General features: G+C 36.6%; 1 protein-coding gene across 1 annotated transcript in view; it reads left to right on the plus strand.

The window, feature by feature from the left end:
* PDE10A (phosphodiesterase 10A) overlaps positions 1–17865 on the plus strand; it is a gene marked incomplete at its 5' end in the record, with an annotated part of 58016 nt that extends 40151 nt beyond the window's left edge. Inside the window, 6 exons of the mRNA XM_009085232.1 lie at positions 36–191; positions 3370–3542; positions 5496–5607; positions 9089–9169; positions 12358–12446; positions 17144–17865. Of these exons, the coding sequence (XP_009083480.1) occupies positions 36–191; positions 3370–3542; positions 5496–5607; positions 9089–9169; positions 12358–12446; positions 17144–17261 (729 nt within the window). The remainder of the gene's footprint in view (positions 1–35; positions 192–3369; positions 3543–5495; positions 5608–9088; positions 9170–12357; positions 12447–17143) is intronic.
* Between the last annotated feature and the right edge of the window lie 421 nt (positions 17866–18286).

The raw sequence follows: 18286 nt of genomic DNA on the forward strand, positions 1-18286 counted from the left end.
ATCTTGCTTTTAATATTTGTCCATTTGTTTTGTAGCGAAAAGGTCTGTTAGTTGCATGCCTGTGTCATGACCTGGATCACAGAGGTTACAGCAACAGCTATCTTCAGAAATTTGATCACCCCTTAGCTGCTCTCTATTCCACGTCAACAATGGAACAGCACCACTTCTCGCAGACTGTGTCCATCCTGCAGGTAGGATTATTGTAATTGTATCTTCTGTGCAGTAGAGTCCAGTGGTGGAAGTAGGAGTCGCATCATTACTCAGTAGATTTTCTGAAGCATGCTTTATTTCATTTCTGGATTGTAGTACTCATTTAGAAGAGTGGAAAATTTATTACAGCAAGCCAGGTTTCACAATTAGCCACTCAAGCATTCAACAGTAGTGCAAATCATAGCTTTCTCAAAATCTCAAAGTTCTAAAAAATATTTTGTACTTGAAGGTCCTTGCTTATGGTCTTTCTTTGCAGCTTTTAGCTTCTAGGTCAGTGAGGGTTTTCCCTGTGACCATGTGGAATAGGAACTTTGAAAATAAAAATCAGTTTATTACTTACTTAGATATTTCCATCATTATGTACATCAGCAAAGTCTTCAACTGTCCTGAAATTCTGCATAAAAAAAATCAAATACTGGCAAAAGTTTGCATGAGAAGCTCAAAAACCTGCTGTAATAAATTCTGTGAATGTTAAATGTGTGGCATGAAAGAGGAAATGTTAAATTTGCACGCATGAAAATGGAAAACTTTCATTATGTTATCCTCTGCTTTTTTTGTCATTCAGCAATTTGAAATAAAAACCTGAGTAAGGTAATATTCTGTGAAAGAAGATTCCTAATATGAGGCCGAGTGTCTGTATGTTTAGTAAAGACAAAACTGCAAGAAAGCATGCAGACACATTTGGAAAATCCAGGCTACTGACACACATTCTCAGCAGTGAAATTTTTTTTTCATGCTCAGTTAGAAGAGTGAAAACTCTCACCTCTGAAGCCACTGCCAGTTCATAACATACTTGTGCTCACTGGTTTTAGTTTACCATGCACACACTCAATGCACAGCCTTGCTGTGCTGCTGTGCCACTAATTCATTGTTAACTTGTCTTTCTTTCTGGTCTTTCAGGGGGAAGATATTTATTTTCTTAAATACCTAATCATCTTTTAGGAAAAATAAATATTCTGTATTGTATTCAGAAGCACATCTTGTGATTATGGTTTTAGGTATCATATACATTTAATCACAGAGTGGAAGCTTTGTCTCTGAATGCTCCTTCATGTAGGAGGGTGTAATTGAATTCTTCAGTGGTGGTATGGCATTAGATGTTTAGTGTTCATTCATGTGAGTTTGTGCATAGTGAGCATGTTCCTCAGTCATTAACACTTCCCTGTCCAAACCATTTTGCATTTTTCCGTCAGAAATGTTGCAATTGATGAAAGTCCCATTTGCCAAGAAGGCAGGGAACCTTTTTGCTTCCCTGCTACTTCCTAGCCTTGCTGTCAGTGGGTGTGAGGAAAGGGGAATAAGTGGTCAGGGCTGTAGAATGGATTCAAGATCCAGCTATCCAAGAAGTGCCCATGAGTGGTAATTAGCAGCAAAGGCAGATTACAGCAGCCTTTTGGACTTGCTGGCTTTTTGTTTTAGTCAAAAAGCCTCACTGAATTCCTGAATTGTTACAGAAAAAAACCCCAAACAAACCACCAAACTCTTTAAGGTTTATCTGAGTGAGTTTTGAGTTTATGTTAGTAACTTGTAGTACTTTTAACTTCTTCAAACTCTATAGCTGCTTTGCTCATCCACCTGCAGTTCTAGTGGATATCATACTTAGGAATACAGAGGATTCTGTTTACTAGCTTTAGCTCAGCAGAGAATGAACAAAACCTTAGGATTTGTACTTTGTATCTACTACTCTAAAGCCTAAGTGACATGCTCATAACTGGCAGCTTCTGTCAGTACTTAACAGAATCAGTTCTTTTCTAGTAGTATGAACAGAAGCTGTCAGAGTGGTCTTTCTGAGAGTGAGGCTTCTAAGACCTAAGGGTAGAATCTAGAATAATTCAAATATGAGGACAAATGGCCTGTTCTCATGGATTAAACAGCCACGTTGGACAGAAAAGGGTCCCCAAAACCCTAAGTCATGAAAAATAGCAGTAGTAACTCTTTGCTCCCAAAGTGTTGATGATGGGTTAAAATGTTCTGAACTCGTTTTTTTTAAACATCATATTCTATGACTTAGGAATCTGTCAAAGGAACATTGAGAAACAGATGGATTGTATTTTCTATTCATTATTCACAATAAATCTACTTGTCCAAGTAGAAATACTGGAAAATGATGTTTACGTTCCGGATGGTGAGAGAAACCAAACCTATTTGTACCACAGAGGATTTATTTTGAACAAATTATGTAAATTCTTGAAGAAAGTCAGGGAAACTTTTTATGAGCTTCAGTCCAAATGCCAATTAAATGTCAAAACGCATCTGCATTTGATATATTTTAATAATATTTTCTGGTTTTAAATGTGCACACCTTGACATGGCTGGCTCCTTTCCTCTTTTCTGCTGCGTCCTCTCAACAGTAGGAAGACTTTTGACAAGCTGTTTTCCAAATCTTAGAGAGAGCAAATAGTGTTGACTTTTCAAAATGTGATATAGCTTCTTGAGCAATCACAGTGCATGGGTATTGTCAGTTAAATGTGCAATCATACATAGTGGAAATTGAAAAGGGATGACAGTGGTGTGTTGCCAGAGCCATAGTGGAAACCACTGTGTTTAGTTTATGAGTCAGTCAACTCAGGGTTGAACAAAGCAGCTTTTTCCATGAAATGTTCATATACATGAAAATAAATTTATTTCTGTAGAAAAAATTGTGTCAGTAAATGCAGCAATTTCAGGCACATTTCATTTGGAACACTAGGTAAACAAAATTATTTTGCACTTTATCTTCAGTGTTTCTTTATCCATACTCTATATTATGCAGTATCAAAGTAGTGCTTAAGAGTAAATCAGGTGCTCAGTTTACCAACTTGACCATGCAGTTCTCTGGACCAGGATTGAATGACAAGTTTCCAAGCTAACACTGTCTGGAAGTGCTGTGTCTGTAGTGCTTATAATTTGGAGAAGAAAAAGCTTGTGTTTTTCTCTAGTAATACCTTTAGGCTTTAGAAGGAGCAGTCCCACAACCAAATTGGTGGTTTAGTCATAGGTTTCATGACAGTATTTAAAAAGAAAAGATAAAAATGGGAATTTCAGGCTGTCAACATTTGAATTTGCAACAAAACTTGTCATTGGGCTGTAAATCCGTTGTAACCTGTCTGGTGAAGTAAAGACTGAAATCATCTCAGAATTAGAGCTTGTGCTTTTTATTGGTTTTTTACTTTTTCATAGCTGGAAGGGCACAATGTCTTCTCCAATCTGAGCTCCAGTGAATATGAGCAAGTACTTGAGATCATCCGGAAAGCCATCATCGCCACAGACCTTGCCCTCTATTTTGGAAATAGAAAACAGCTTGAAGAGCTTCATCAGGCAGGAGCATTAAACCTTAAGAACCAAGCACACAGGTAAAGCAGCAAACCAGTAGTAGATCACCATGGCATTAGTCTAGAAAGAAAAACCTTTTTTTTAAATAAAAATTGTCTATGAACAGTAATTTTCTTACATATGTGATCTCTAAGACCAGTGGTGTGTAAAATTCCAAATATGTAGCAGTAGTTTCCATTGCTTCTTATTCACATTTTCCCTGCCTTTGGATGTCATCTGCACAGTTCAGTGACAGGTCATCTGCCAAGGACAGTTCTGTGCACAGGCAGTTAGGTGGTGGGGAAAAAGGTATAGTGCAGTAATTACTTTGTTTTATTTTTATGTCAATATTTCTATTATTCTGTCAACATGCTTTTTAAGGAAAAATTGTGTTCAGATCTCAGCCTTTGTGAGTTAAGATAGCTCTAAGCTTGTAAAAAATATACAAGTGCATATATTCGTATTGATAAATACATGATTCTAACCACAAAAGCAGAGCATAGTGCACCCTGAATGAGAGATGTGTTTCATAACAGGCTTCTTTAAAGCACATATGCAACACTTCAGAGGTTCTTTACTGGAAAGTGGATCGTATCATTAATGTAATGAAGAGAAAAACTAGGGAGGCAATATGGGAAAATACCAAATCATGATTCTGTTTTCTTTTTAAAAAGAACTTTGATAATTGGGTCTTCTTTCTGAGGAGTTTTACAGGGTTTTGCCAGTAGTTTTGAATAAATCATTATAACACTGTAGGAAAGGTATTTTTTAAAAAGCTTATTTCCCAGTGTGGGACTGAAGGTTATGAAGCTTTAATAAACCTCAACATCTTAACAAGACAAAGGCGTAGTAGCTTCTGATAATCTTAGAATGAAATTTACCAGAATCTTGAATTTAGGGTTTACAAAATTTAAGTAGAACCACAACTATTTAGTGTATGACTGAATATTCTGTTTATATTTTTTTTAATCTTACCTGCCCTGAGAGCATTTTCAGTGCAAAGTCATGTGATAGGCATCATTTTGTAATGTGACTAACAAATACAAGACTTCTAGTTGGTACTATACATGCAATGGAATGCTAAATTTGACCCTTACATGACTGGTGAATTCTCTGTCTAAACTCAGGGGAATCACACTTCGACATTTTTCTATTGATTATATTGTGTATTTGTGTATTTCCTCTGGTATATTTGTCTGTTGGTACGGTTTTAATGTTTGCCATCACACTGACATGCAAGTTAGCAAGCTGTATGCTTTTTTTCATGGAATAGGCAAAGATGCAGGTGTCCTTAAGGGTCACCGTAAACACTCCATTGAATGGAAAGACATGTGAATTCATTAATTAATTCACCAGTTTTCCTTATAAAACTTAGATTGACAAACCATAGGTCAGTGCTAGAAAGATTTTGTGTGTGTGTGCCTTATACTAATAATGATTATAATACCACTGATGTGGTTCAGTTACTCTGTGAACAGGTTTGTCAGTGTATAGGACTGAGTTATGCATGGGATTCTTGTTTTCCCAGGGTTCAAACTCATTCTAATAAAGCAATGGCAGAGTACCTTAAGACAGACTGAGAATTAGTTTTTCCTCTTATTTGGAACATGTTTTCTTCTCTCTTTAAAGAACAGAAAGAAATGCAGCAACAGGACATGCCATCTTTCTTTTTATAGACTTGTACTTTATTTTCAGAAAATTAGAGAGGCATGTGAGTGTTTTAGCAGGCAGGCATTCTGTGTACTTGTCTAGGTATGTGGTTGTGTAGAGGATGGTCTATGAACTCTGGTTGCAAGCAATGTAGGGATAGGGAGTATAGGATGAAATTCGTGCAATTGCCTTACCAATGAATCATAAACAAGTGAGGAAGAAACAAGCTAGGTATGAGAAAATTTGTAGTGTATATCCATTAATTCTGATTGAACTGAGGAAGAGCAAATAAGAACTTTGTAAAGTTCATTACCAAACTTACAATGTAATGTTGTTTTTTTTAGAGATAGAGTGATTGGTCTGATGATGACAGCTTGTGACTTGTGTTCTGTAACAAAATTGTGGCCAGTTACCAGACTGACAGCCAATGATATATATGCAGAGTTTTGGGCGGAGGTATGTATGTCTCTTTTGTTTACTGTCTTTATAAATGGAAGAAGCATTCAGGAAGGCAAAAAAACCCCAATGCTAAGTATTTTTCAATCGCTATCTTGGTGTGCTTGTTTTAAAGAGAGAATCATTGGTGCATGCATGTGTTTGCTGTTTACTCTGAAGCTATTTAAAGAGATTTAGCTATCTAATTTTCAGGCAATGTTTTTTCTCTCTGTTAAAGATAATGTAGAAGGTATGTCCTGACATAAGTTGACCAGGTAGCAGAAAATAGAAGAAAATCTGGCAAAATTTTTTAGACAGTAACTGTAGATTTATGAAGGATCTATTTGTATTCTAGAAATACAAAATATGAAACCAGCTTTTAGATGAGCTGCATTGAAACGTAATTGTAAAGCTGTAGTATGAGTCCAGTAAATGCTGAAGCAAATATGACAAACTTGAAAATTTTTCTGATCCAAACATTTGAATCTTTTCAGGGAGCCAGCTCAACAACTGAGTTTCAGAGAGAGCTGAGTTTTCAATGTACTGAAAGTCACTCCACAGATAAGATGTACTGAGAATTGAAACAAGGCATTGAGCTGTACTGATGTAATCAGGTTCATAAATAAAGAAGCAATCTCTCACATGTCTCACACTGAGGAATAAATGTTCTAATTATTTAATTTTTCAAGTGGAAGTGACTACTTTATAGATAAGGAATAAATCCAGAGGTTGTTGCATAGAGTTGAGCTATGCAACTTTAGAAGATGCATTGTATCTTCGGAACTACGATAGTGCGTGTGTTTGATAAAGTGTTGTTCTTTTCTGCTGTGTGCCCTATGGAAGTTCGCAGAATTCAGTAGCCTTATTTCTGTTTTACACAGGCATAAAACAGAAATCAGGCCCGTGGAGTTGATGTAGCATGCATATAGTGTGGAGATTGTTATCCTGCCCGTTGCATGTTCATTATGAAATTCCAGATGTGCACGGCTTGTGGGTGTCTTTTGTATTCACAATTTCTCATTATCTTAATTATTAACAGCTCAGACTACAAAATATTTGAAAAATGCTGACTGTATAAGCTCAGAGATCTAGTTCAGTAATCACTTTCTGAAATGCCTGCACTGGAAAGTGAGAGTTGTTATGAGTAATATAATGGAGGTGTAATGTTGATGTGTCTCACTGATTACATACTCAACTTTTTTGCTTACAAGCAAAAAGACTTTTCAATGCAAATGTTGGTAACTCAGTGGAGAAGGAAAGATAAAACTGATTTTTCCTACTCAACAATGGTATTAGAGACATCATTGATCCTGGCCAGGCATTAACTTGTTTTATAATCCAAGGATGAATTCATAAAGGTGGATCTTGATATATTGCTATTTTATGGAACAGATGTAAGTTAGAATTTATTGAATGAAGCTAAATTTTTTAATTGGCATTTTTTGAATCCTCTTAGTTGAGATTAGTTGAGACATAGCAGAAGTTGGATATGTTGTGATCCAGTCAGAATGGATGATAGATCCAGCCATAGGTGTAGAAAGATGAGATTGTATTTCACTGCAGAAATTGTTAGTTAATTGGAAAAAAGGTTACCTCTAGAAAAGTATATTTAACTAGATTGTATAGTTACGTTACATAAATTACAAGTAGGATAGAATATTACCGTTCTAAAAGTAGGATAGAATACTGCTTCTAATTACTGCTTGAGTTCATAATCTTAATATATTGAATGATGTAATCAGTGTTCTTATAATATTTCTTCTTTGTGTAATAATTAACTAAAAGAACTCTAGAAGAGGTTGCAGCAATTAAGTATTATTTATGGAATACATATGAAAGCAATATTCGCTTACAGTTCCTAAATAACAATCCACTGGTTTTCTGTGCTTGGAATTGGTTTGGTTTTTTTTTATGCTGAGGAAGGAGACCTTTCCTTTTGTTTCTTTTAACAGTAAAATGTCTAACAGAGATGAGATTCCATGTTTTGAGACTCTTTTAACTGCTGGGTGAAAGAAATACCTGGTATGAGAGAATAATACAGACATCAATTAAAAATTAGCTTCCTGATTACAGCTCTTATTGGTTAGTTGAACAGGATCATGGTTAATAGCTGATATTGAGGTCAAATATGCCAGAGGGAATTGACTTTCAGAAGCCCCCATCTTTTCTAGGCTCTAGGTAGTTTTGCAAAGCAGTCAAACAGAAAGATGCTTTGCTCTGACTGGAATCAATTTATTATAATGCAAGCTTCTTTTTGAGCATAGGTGCCAAAATCCTCCCTTGGAAAGGCACTTGAAATGTGGCTTGATAAAATCTTATGAAAAAGATTGTCTTCTGGAGATACCTTCACTAACTGTAGCAGAAAACATAGAACATAGGCTTAGGCAATGTCCCAAGCTTTCAGATAGCTCAACTTCTGTAAGCTGAATCTCACATTAAAGGACACAGATAAGCAAATATTGTATGAGCAGTTATCATGCATAAACATTCTCCCTAACTAAAGTGTATTGTGTCTGGCTGGGATAGAGTTAGCTTTCCCCATGACAACCCTTGTTGTGCTGGCGATGGCTCTGTTGGACATGGGGGAAGCTTCTGGCATCTTCTCATAGAAGTCATCCCTCTAGCCCCCCCACTATCAGAACCTTGCCGTGCAAACCCAATACGTAAGGTCAGTCATTTGAAGATCACTTCGGAGTCTCAGATGTGGGCAGGAGCCAAAAGCAGCCATTTCTGTAGTTGCCTTTACACCTCAAGATTAAACATCTGTGGTGTTTTGACAATGCAGTTGAAACATAAGACTTGGAAAACTTCAATTTGTTACAGGAAGTAGCCAGCTACTTATGGAGTTTTCAGGAGTAATTGTTGTCAAGGCCCAATGTAGTGCTTAGAAACATATTTTAGCTGTTCTGCTGGTAATGGGTGAATTACAAGGAGAGAGTTTTCTCTTGCACATTATATATATCTGGCCTTTAGATACACTGCATCTTTCCCAGTGTTCCTGTTATGAATGTATTTAAAGAAAAAAGGCTGTTTGACAGGCAGCTTCTTCAAAGCAGTGTGGTGAAAAAGACTAAATTGTTGACAAAGAGAGCATATTGTAAATTCATCTGGTTTACTCTGCTTTTCCTTGTATGGGTGAGTTGTGTTCTACTGATCATTGTATTATGGTGCTTTAAACAGATGTTTTGAAAGATGAGACTAACTATGAATAGAGCAGAATAGAATGATTTCTTTGGTTTTATTCTTCCAATTGCTTTTTATTATGGAGACACCCTTGGGAACAAGGAAAATGTGTGTACATTGACTCAAAACCCTTCATTTTCAGGATCTGCTATTTACATTATCATTTAAGTGAATGTATAAAATGAGGCTCTCCTTAGATATTTTTGTGAGACTGCCTTAAAGCAGTACCACACATTATTATAAATTCTGTATTTTTAGATTGACTAAGAATAGAAGCTTGATTTTTGTTTTGTTATTCTGTCTCTCTGCTTTTCTCCAGGGCGATGAAATGAAGAAAACAGGTATTCAGCCTATTCCTATGATGGACAGAGACAAAAAAGATGAAGTCCCTCAGGGTCAGGTATGAACTCTCTCAGTAAAATGGTACATGTTTATAGTGTTAATGAAAAATGTATGGAAAAAGCATTTCATATATTAGTGAATATTGCAGTTGAAATTAGGGTATGTAGACTGTTGAATTCTGTGTTCTGCATGCAAAACAGTTAATTTTTTAGGTAGTGGTGGAAAACTTGTTTTCAAATTTTTACTTAAATAACAGTGTGCTATTTGCTGTTTCACTTGTTTTAAAATACTTGCAATTTTTGACAAATACTTCTTCATAAGGTTGTTTTGGTAACTACAGCTCCTTTCTTTGACATTCCTAAAAAAGATATTGTGAAGAGCTTTTTGAGGGTAAGCAATAAAGGATGTATTTCTAAGACCCTCAATTGTCTGATTTTCAAAACCTTTGGGTGCTGATTTTCATGTCTGCAAGTGTGCAGAAATGACTGGGATTTGATGCTTTCTTTAGGGAAAATTGGTATTTTGTAAACATAAATTCAAGGGAAAAAAAGGTTTTGAATCAACTTTTTGGGTAAGCAAAAAAGGTGGCTTGTCCTTTGATTATCTGAGCAGAGAAACATGAATGTAAATTGTTCATTGTCCTTTTGTATACATATATATAAATAAAAGGTATTTTTATGTCTGTGGCCACTGATGCTTTGTCAGTTGTTGGCACTCACAAAACACTTTATAAACTCTGAAATTGACAGTAATATTTAAAATAAATTAGAAATTACAAAGTATCACAAAATCACTGTAGATTAATAGCTTAGCAAGACTATGGAAATTTTTGTGTTCTGGCACTTTACTCCATATATTGTATCATATTTTAGCACAAAAACTATTACTCTTTATTATAGTAAGGAATTAGCAGTTAATATACTACATTTGTGTGCTTAGTAAAAGCCTATAAAGAGAAGAAACATTTTTCTGCATTTAGTTTATTTTTCCACGCACTATTTTAGTTAACTTTGAACATCCTGAAAAGTGCACAGTATTACAATATGTGGTCATCTTGGCTTTTGTGAAAGAATTGTTAATGGGGTGATCTAACAAACAAGATCTTTTTTTTGTCTGTAAATTGTAGTAAGGGTTGTCCAGGTACTGTCTGCATCAGGTTCTCTTTTACTTTATGCTCTGTTTAATGCTTCTTAATAGTATAGCAGTAAAATGTTGAGCTAAAGAGAACATTAAAAGCCTACTTCTGTAGTATAGTTGTAGCTGCTGTACCTTATGTTATAGCAAAATGTGAAATTTAGGACATAGATGATTCTGTGAAAGCAATGCTTCCTATATTTATGTAGCAACTAAAGAATTTAATAAACCATTATCCTCCATTTCCTTGGGCTCTAATAAAAATAATTTATTAGAATTTTTATGTGGATTTTAACTAAAGCATAAATACCTTATGTAAATGACAATTATGTTTTGGAAATGAGGATTTGCTTAAACATGTAATCTCTGAAAATAACTCCTCCTGTTTCAAATGCTCATCTTTGCTAAGAATAGCTTGTACTTAGCTCTTCCTCTCACTCGGATCAGTTGTGCTTTACATCCTTCGCAGCACAACTCATGGAAGGTCTCTGAATTTGGTGTCTTCCTCTTATGGAGCCTGCACTGAGGATTTGTTCCTGACTCAGCAAGGATCCATTCACATTCTTTGCTGCCCCACCTTTTGGAACTTGTGAAGAAAATAGAAATGATAAAACTATGTAGTGACAGGAAAGTCCTTTTCAAGCCAGCCTGAGTAATGAAGTGAAAGAGGAGTAGTTCACGTGCTTCAGCCTTTCAAAGCTTATCCCAGAAACAATTTTAAAGTTGAAAATAAAAAGTTTACTCTTATACAGTAAGGATTAAAATGTTAAGGGTAATTTCTTATTTCAGTCAGAACATCAAAGATCCAGCTTGTAAAACTAGCAGTATGTTTAGGATGCAGAGTTGGAGACACAATTTATTTCAGAAACAAAAGATTTCCTCTTGCTTATGTATCTTTAGGATATACATACACTGCCTTTTCTGCAGTGACTTCAACAGTTTGTTTGTACCTGATCAAACTCTAGGTTTTCTGTCTAGTTACAGCAACATAGAAATCAATCTCGAATCATTTATTCAGATAATCTAAATGTTTTACAAATGTGATTTGTGTGAATTTGGTTTGGTCAGAAATGGAAACTCTTGCAAAGGAACGTTTTTAATTCGCTTGGCTTTTTGAAAAACCTACATCTCTTGATCTCTGTATAAATGGAGGTAAAGACAAGAGTTGCTCTTTGATTTCTGAAGGTCCAGTGCTTGGGCTGCTAAAAAGAGACATTATCAAATGCTCAGTATTTCACTAAAAGGCATTTTAAAATTTTGCCGAAAGAAAGGGATCATTGTGCGCTACTGTAACTATCATAAGAGTCTGGGATAAGTGAGTGATGTTATAATGAATCTGAATTTAACCTGCCATCCTTGCTAACACGTAAGTAGCATTTACTAAAAATTCCTTCATGTCATGACAATTCAGCTGTTACTTGGTAACTGTCATAGGCCCCTAAGCCTATATGAATCAGATATCATTACCAAGGTGCTCATTTGGTGTTCTCTAAATAGGTTTCTATGATAATGGTAAAAATATATCACTGAAATGCATACACGAGAAGAACTGCAAGCCAATTACTGATCACAGTGTACATCTTTTAGAAACTTTCCAAAGGTGTAAAGTCCACAGCATCTTAAGTAAACTGAGCTATGGAATGCACACTGTAGAGGACATCAGAACAATCCAGAATCTGACCTTATTTTGGCAATGTTCCACAACCTTCCTTTTTTTAAAAATAAAATAATTCCATGAATAATGTTTGAAGAAATGTCTCTGCCATCTCCACCTACATCTCTCCGCTACTGACACCCAACAGCTAGACAGATCCTGAGCAAATAAAATGACTCAATTAAATAATGAAAGGTTCTGTAGAAAATCCTACCTGAAGCAGCCATATCAGTCACAAAAGAAAGGCATGTAAGTAACTTGTAGTTACCACAGATTTCACTGCAGCTACTGCTTGTTTTAAAGTATCCAGTATTAAGAGGAGATGCAGAAGTATGAATTACTAATATTCAGTAGTAATTAAGTAAATAGTCAGCAGCTTTGAGCTAGCTGGCTATTAGCTTCCAGTGTTGTAGTTTGGCAACATTTAACTCTTTTTTTTTCACTGTTGTGTTTTGTAGATTGGGTTCTACAATGCTGTAGCCATCCCATGTTACACCACACTTGCACAGATATTTCCTCCAACCGGGCCACTACTTCGAGCATGCAGGTGAGTAAATGTGCATAGCATGCAGTTTGGTCAGAGAAAAAGCAAGAATGGTTTGCAAGTTTGTCTGGAAATACAGACTTGTATTTTTAGGATTTGCATGCAGAGAAACAGGGATACTCATCTCACATTAATTTATGCAGAAACCTAGAGGCGATAACTGGGACTATCCAATGCACATCTACAGACACAGCTGATTAAAATGTGTTTGTTGCCAAAAGCCTTTAGTGAGAACAGTTCAGTATTTATGTATCTCTATCTAGGCTAGTTCAGTGCAATTTCCCTCTGTGTCCTTTTTATTTCAACCTGGTTCTCGCAACAAAAATTGACTAGAATTCTATTTCATTAAAAAATGTGGGTTTAGTATGTGGTTTTACTTCATGTCAGATCAGGTTCTCTTTAAAAGCAGAAAAAGAAAGATCCATGAAATATTCAGTAATTGGGAGCATAAGGTCAGTAACACTGGGATGAGCGAGATGCAAATGTAGCTTTCTCCTGTGAATCAGTTGGTGTGTAGCTTGGGTTCTTCTGGAAGAAAGACAAAGATCCTTAACGTATTGGCTGCTTCTACCCTGGAATGGTGGCAGATTGCTTTGTAGGTAGTTCTGTCCAATAAATGTTTCCTGGACCTTAGCAATATTTCCTGACAAAACCTCTGTTGAAAACAGTGTATGCTTCATGGAAATGTTCCAGTTTCAGCTAATCAGTTTTTTCTAAAGAAAAATGCTTCATAAAATGACAGGAATCTTTAGTCAGTTGAAGATAAACCAAGGCTAGGTATACTTTATAAAAAAGAGAGGTAAAAAAGATGTAGGTCTGAGGCAGTTACAGAGATGAAATTGCCATGGTCTGTCTTTTCCAGGCAGTCAGTCTAGGCATTACTTATAGTAGTGTCTTTTGTTCTTAGAAGCCATGACAGTAGAAATATCTGGTAAATAATAGTAATTTGTTTTCCTAAATTGAGTAATGTGGAAGTGTTCATAAATGCATGTTTTAGCTGTCCATCAGGTATAATATAGTATTAAACTCTTCTCTTGTCTCAAAATGCTGTCGAGTGCATTACTGTTATATTGATATCAAAGTACAAATACTGGTTTGGAATTCAGTTACAGCATGGGGTAGGAATGTATGCTCCCTGAGCATGTGGACCTAAAATATATGAGTTGATATTTTGATTATAGATAATTGAATAATGTGTACTCTGTCAAATAAAGAAGAGTTGCTTTCGGTGTAAAACCAAAGAACACGAAGTTATCTACATGAGTGCTTGTCATCCTTTCAGTCTTTACATTTTCATGAGTCATCCAACTGCTTTACTGAGAGTTTGAGATCTTAGAAGTTTTTTAGCTGCTTTCTCTTAGTAATCCCTGCTTGAAGGCACGTTGCTTCAGCGGTATTGGTTCCTGAAAGCTAAATGGTCAGTTACTCGATCCATGTAACTGGAACACAGATCATGTATTGCATAACTGTATTTTCAGTCAGAAGGAGTTTTATACTGTTTACATGGACTAAACCGCATCAACTATACTACTAATATATTACTTATTTGTCAACATTTGAGTGTACTTTTGTTCCTCAAATCAGTATCTATGTGCTTTTAACATGAAAATGTCTTGCAGAGTCTATTAATAAACTAACTTCAGCACTGGATATCAGGAAACTTCTCTTTTTACCACCATCAAATGGGAGGTCTATAAAATTGGCTTGTATTTACTGTAGAACCATTTGCATAAGCCTGTCACTACCATTGGTAAGAAGTTAGCATTGTTATTCTACTTCATGGAAACAGGCTTAAAAAGACTAAGTCTAGTGCTTAAGAGAGCATCTTTCTGAGGGAAGACATATCTTTTGTTTTCTGGCCTCATGGATATCCAAATGAGGCTTATTTGCAGAAGTGGCCTGTACTACTTGATGGTCCATCTTTTAGTACTGAGCTGAGGAGATTTAAAAGTTGAATTGTGAATATCAAACACCTACATACATATGTGTTCTAGATGAAAGGTTCTCCATGATTCCCAAAATCAAGCATGAGCATCTTTTCAAGTGGAGGTTTCTCTGTAGAAGGTATGATGGAAGTAAAAGCAAATCAGACAACTGGCAGAGATTATATGAACATTTTCTATTCTGGAAATCGTGTTTGTTGTTTGTAATTCAAATTGTAGTACTGATATTCTGAAAGCTACACTGGCACAGTCTCCAAACTGGGCAGAGCTCTGTGCAGACACAGATCCTTGTCTTGCTATTGTGTATTCTTTAATTTAGATTGTGCTCGTGAAGAACTGGAGCATAGATGTGTGGATGAGGTTTGAGATCTCAGTAAGACTGAAGAGCTTCCTGAAAATTCACATGCTGGCATAAAGTCTTCTGAGGAGCAGTTTGGTAGTTTTATCTTAGCCTCAAAATCACCCTCTGCTGTGTCTTGAAAGGGTTGCAGAGGAACTGTGAGAGTTCAGACTTGGAGGTGCAGAGTAGCAAATCAGAACACAGATCTAACTTCAACTCCCCAGTTAGAAAAAATATGTGTTATTGCAGGGTTTAGAATACTCCAGTGTTTCAAAGAGCTGATTTTGCACTACAGGTTTTTTTTCCTTTATTTTGATGGGTAACTGTTACTCAGTGTGATGAGAGAAATACAGCCTCATTTCTGTTTGGTGTTTCCTCAGTTGCTGACTGAACCGATTTTGATATCACCCCTGCCTTCACCATCAGTGCTCATTCTTGGAACACAATGTTTAAGCTGCCATGTCCTTGAGTTGTTTGAAACACAGATACCAGCTGCAAATAATAGCAGCAAAAGTAGCCAAGGCAGCATGTCAGCATGAAGGTTTTTATTTTGAGAGCCTCTGGGCATTTATTGCAGACACTAGGAGCCAGGGCTTCATTGGGAGCTCAAAGGCAAATGAATCATATATCTACACCTGAAAAAAGGAATAGGTATCAGACACTCATTTCCCTGAGGTAATGTAGCAGCTAGCAATCTGTTAAGTTTTCTTGTCTGATAGTTTATTCGACATTTTAAAATGCTCTCTTATCATTTTGTGCAGATAAAAACTATCAGCCACCTGCTCCACAGTGTTCAAAAAAATCCTATGTGTGTTTTGGAAACCAAGTACTCTGTAGGTCTACCAGAGTGGCAAATATGTGGTAGTGTATTTTTTTGAGGAGAAAGTAATTAATTTTTTGTCCTTTGTTTCAGACCAAATAATTTTAAACTATTTTCTTTGTGCTTTTGGGTTGCTCAATTCTTGCTGAAAATGAAAAAAATATTTTGGCTGCAGTTCTCATTATTTTACTGGTTTCAGGAAAGAGACCTAGAAATAGAGATGGTTCACTTTTTCCGATCCTTAGTGCCTGATTGTATTAGCTGAGGTTCAGTGCCATTTTAACACTGGCTTCGTGACTTCCAGTTGGCCTGGAGCATTGGCAGAGTAGGTTTCCATGTGCCTGCAGAAAATGGTGTAGGTGTTCCCCTAGAGGGCACTAGGTTTCTTCAGTAGACTCCAGTAGATCCTGCCTTCCACGATCCCTAGAAAATGCAACATTTTCTCTTCTTACCTGTACACTGTGCATTCAGCTTATTATTTGCTGTTTTAGAAAATGTTTTGGCAAAGCTCTGACATAAAAACCAGAAGAGCTCTGCCCCATAAAATCTGATGTAATGTGATAGTATGACATATCATGGAAGACATTTTTAATACTGTTGCCATCCTGTTTGTTTACTGAAGGCATCTAAGAACTGTTGTTTTAGTTACTAGGTGTCTGACAGTATGAAATTGAAACACCTGAGTCTGCTATCTTTCTTTTTGTGTTTGAAGACTCAATGCTTAGATTTGGCCATAGGCTGCAAATATGGTTCACTATTGCATGTCATCAACATAGACTTCCCAGTCACTGGGTTGGTACTGGTGTACAGCAAGTCAGAAAAGTAAGACTCTGAGTGTGTGCTCCCTTCAGATCATTAGAACATTACCAGCTTAGTTTCTTACCATTTTATGGCTTATGAACCGAAATTTGAACTTGGGGCGTTGGCCACACTGTGAGACACTGAAAGAAATTTCTGTGTTGAGGAGGGGGTACCCTTTTAAATGTAGTAGATTGATAGTATGATCACCACATTAGTAATTGGAAGTTGGTACTGTGATGTTGGCATGCACCATTTCATACAATGTCAGGCAGCCCATGTGCAGGAGCTTCAGAAGGCTTAATGTGCTTCTGTGGTTTCCAATGATGGAGGCTTCCTGGCAAGTTTTGATCTCTGTGCTGGCTTTGAAGAGGGGTGGTGTGTGCTGTGGTAAAATCGTTGAAGTCCAGAGTGTGAAAGGCTGCTTGCTTGCAGACTTGTTTCAGAGTCTCTGCACACATCTCTCTCTCCTGGGTCACAGGTGGGTTTTCCTGCAGCCATGAGGGCTACAAATTGGTAATAGAACCAAGTGGTAGCCTCTAGCTTCTAGACTTGCTCTGGGGAAGGTATACTGTAGGCTTTTATATAGTTAACATGGATATGAGTCAGACAGAATTACAAAATGGGATAACTGAAGTTGATGTCTGAAATAATGTAAAGATGATAAAAGCTTGATGACATACAGGTACTAATACAGCATAAATATAAATCTGTAAGTATAGTACACCAGGTAGTATTGTTAGGAAGAAATAAATCCCAGTAAACAGTGCTTTACCTCTGACTTTTTTTGCATCTCCAGGGACAATCTCAGCCAATGGGAGAAAGTAACAAGAGGTGAAGAAGCCTCTATATGGATTTCCTCCCAGTCCCTTGCTCCTGGGACCTCAGATTCACTTCCTGTGAAGATTGATGACTGAACAGCAACAACAGATTGCTTTAACCTGAAAAGCACCCCTTCTTGTTTTGGGGATTGTTTTTTGTTTTGTTTCATTTTTATTTGAAGAAAAAAAAAAGGAAAAAGAAGAGCTACAAAATGCTAACTAAGAAGTAGACCTGCCTAAGAAGGTAACACCCATGGAGTTACCTCAGGTAAATGACTCTGGCAGCCAATCTCCTGACCTACACCAGTGACACAATGGAAAGAGAGGGAAAATGACAGCCCAGATGTTTTGGAGTCAGCTATCAAAAGAGAACTTACGACTTGTGAATATAAAAGACTGGCCTTATCTCATGGGCTACATTGCTGAGGCCTTAATTTAAAACTGATGGGGGGTGGGGGGAATCTTAGGGGGTACTTCTAAATTGTATCTTTCTAGTAAGGGTTTCAATGGTACTTTTATTATACCGTACTGTGGCTGGCTTTAACACCAGTGTCACTTGGGAGTTCTTGGCTATAAATAGAACAATATACCCATTGCTATTGTGAATGTTTATGTGTGATCTACTTGTAATCAGTTTGAACTCCAGCAGACTCCTTGGAGACTATAATTTATGCTTAGGTTACAGTGAATTCTCTTGCTGCAAACTAAAGGAAAACCAACATTCAGGTTAAAGTTTTAAAGTACTTCATTAAGCATCATGATGCAAATTGTCTGTCACTCACAAGGGAAACGTTGATAGAACTAGTGATGGTGCTTTGTTCTCTAGAATGATTTATAAACCTAGGCAACTCCTCCCTTAAAACACTGGAAGTACTGGATAATTATGTCTGATATGAGAGGGAGTTTCAGGTTGGAATTTTGTATCCATAGTGACAGAAGTATCAGATTAAAATTTCAATGTGACAGCAAAGATTTCCTTGCCTAGCTCACAATTAAGTAAAGTCATCATTTTCATTTCTACCTGCTGAGTTGTATTTTAAAAGGTATTAGAGACATACTGAAGTATGCTATCTGCTGGGAACAAAAGCCTTGTCAGAAAAGTCAGGTCTGATAAGAGGGAC

Source organism: Acanthisitta chloris, unplaced genomic scaffold (assembly GCF_000695815.1).
Source record: "Acanthisitta chloris isolate BGI_N310 unplaced genomic scaffold, ASM69581v1 scaffold11302, whole genome shotgun sequence".
NCBI classification, from domain to species: Eukaryota; Metazoa; Chordata; class Aves; order Passeriformes; family Acanthisittidae; genus Acanthisitta; species Acanthisitta chloris.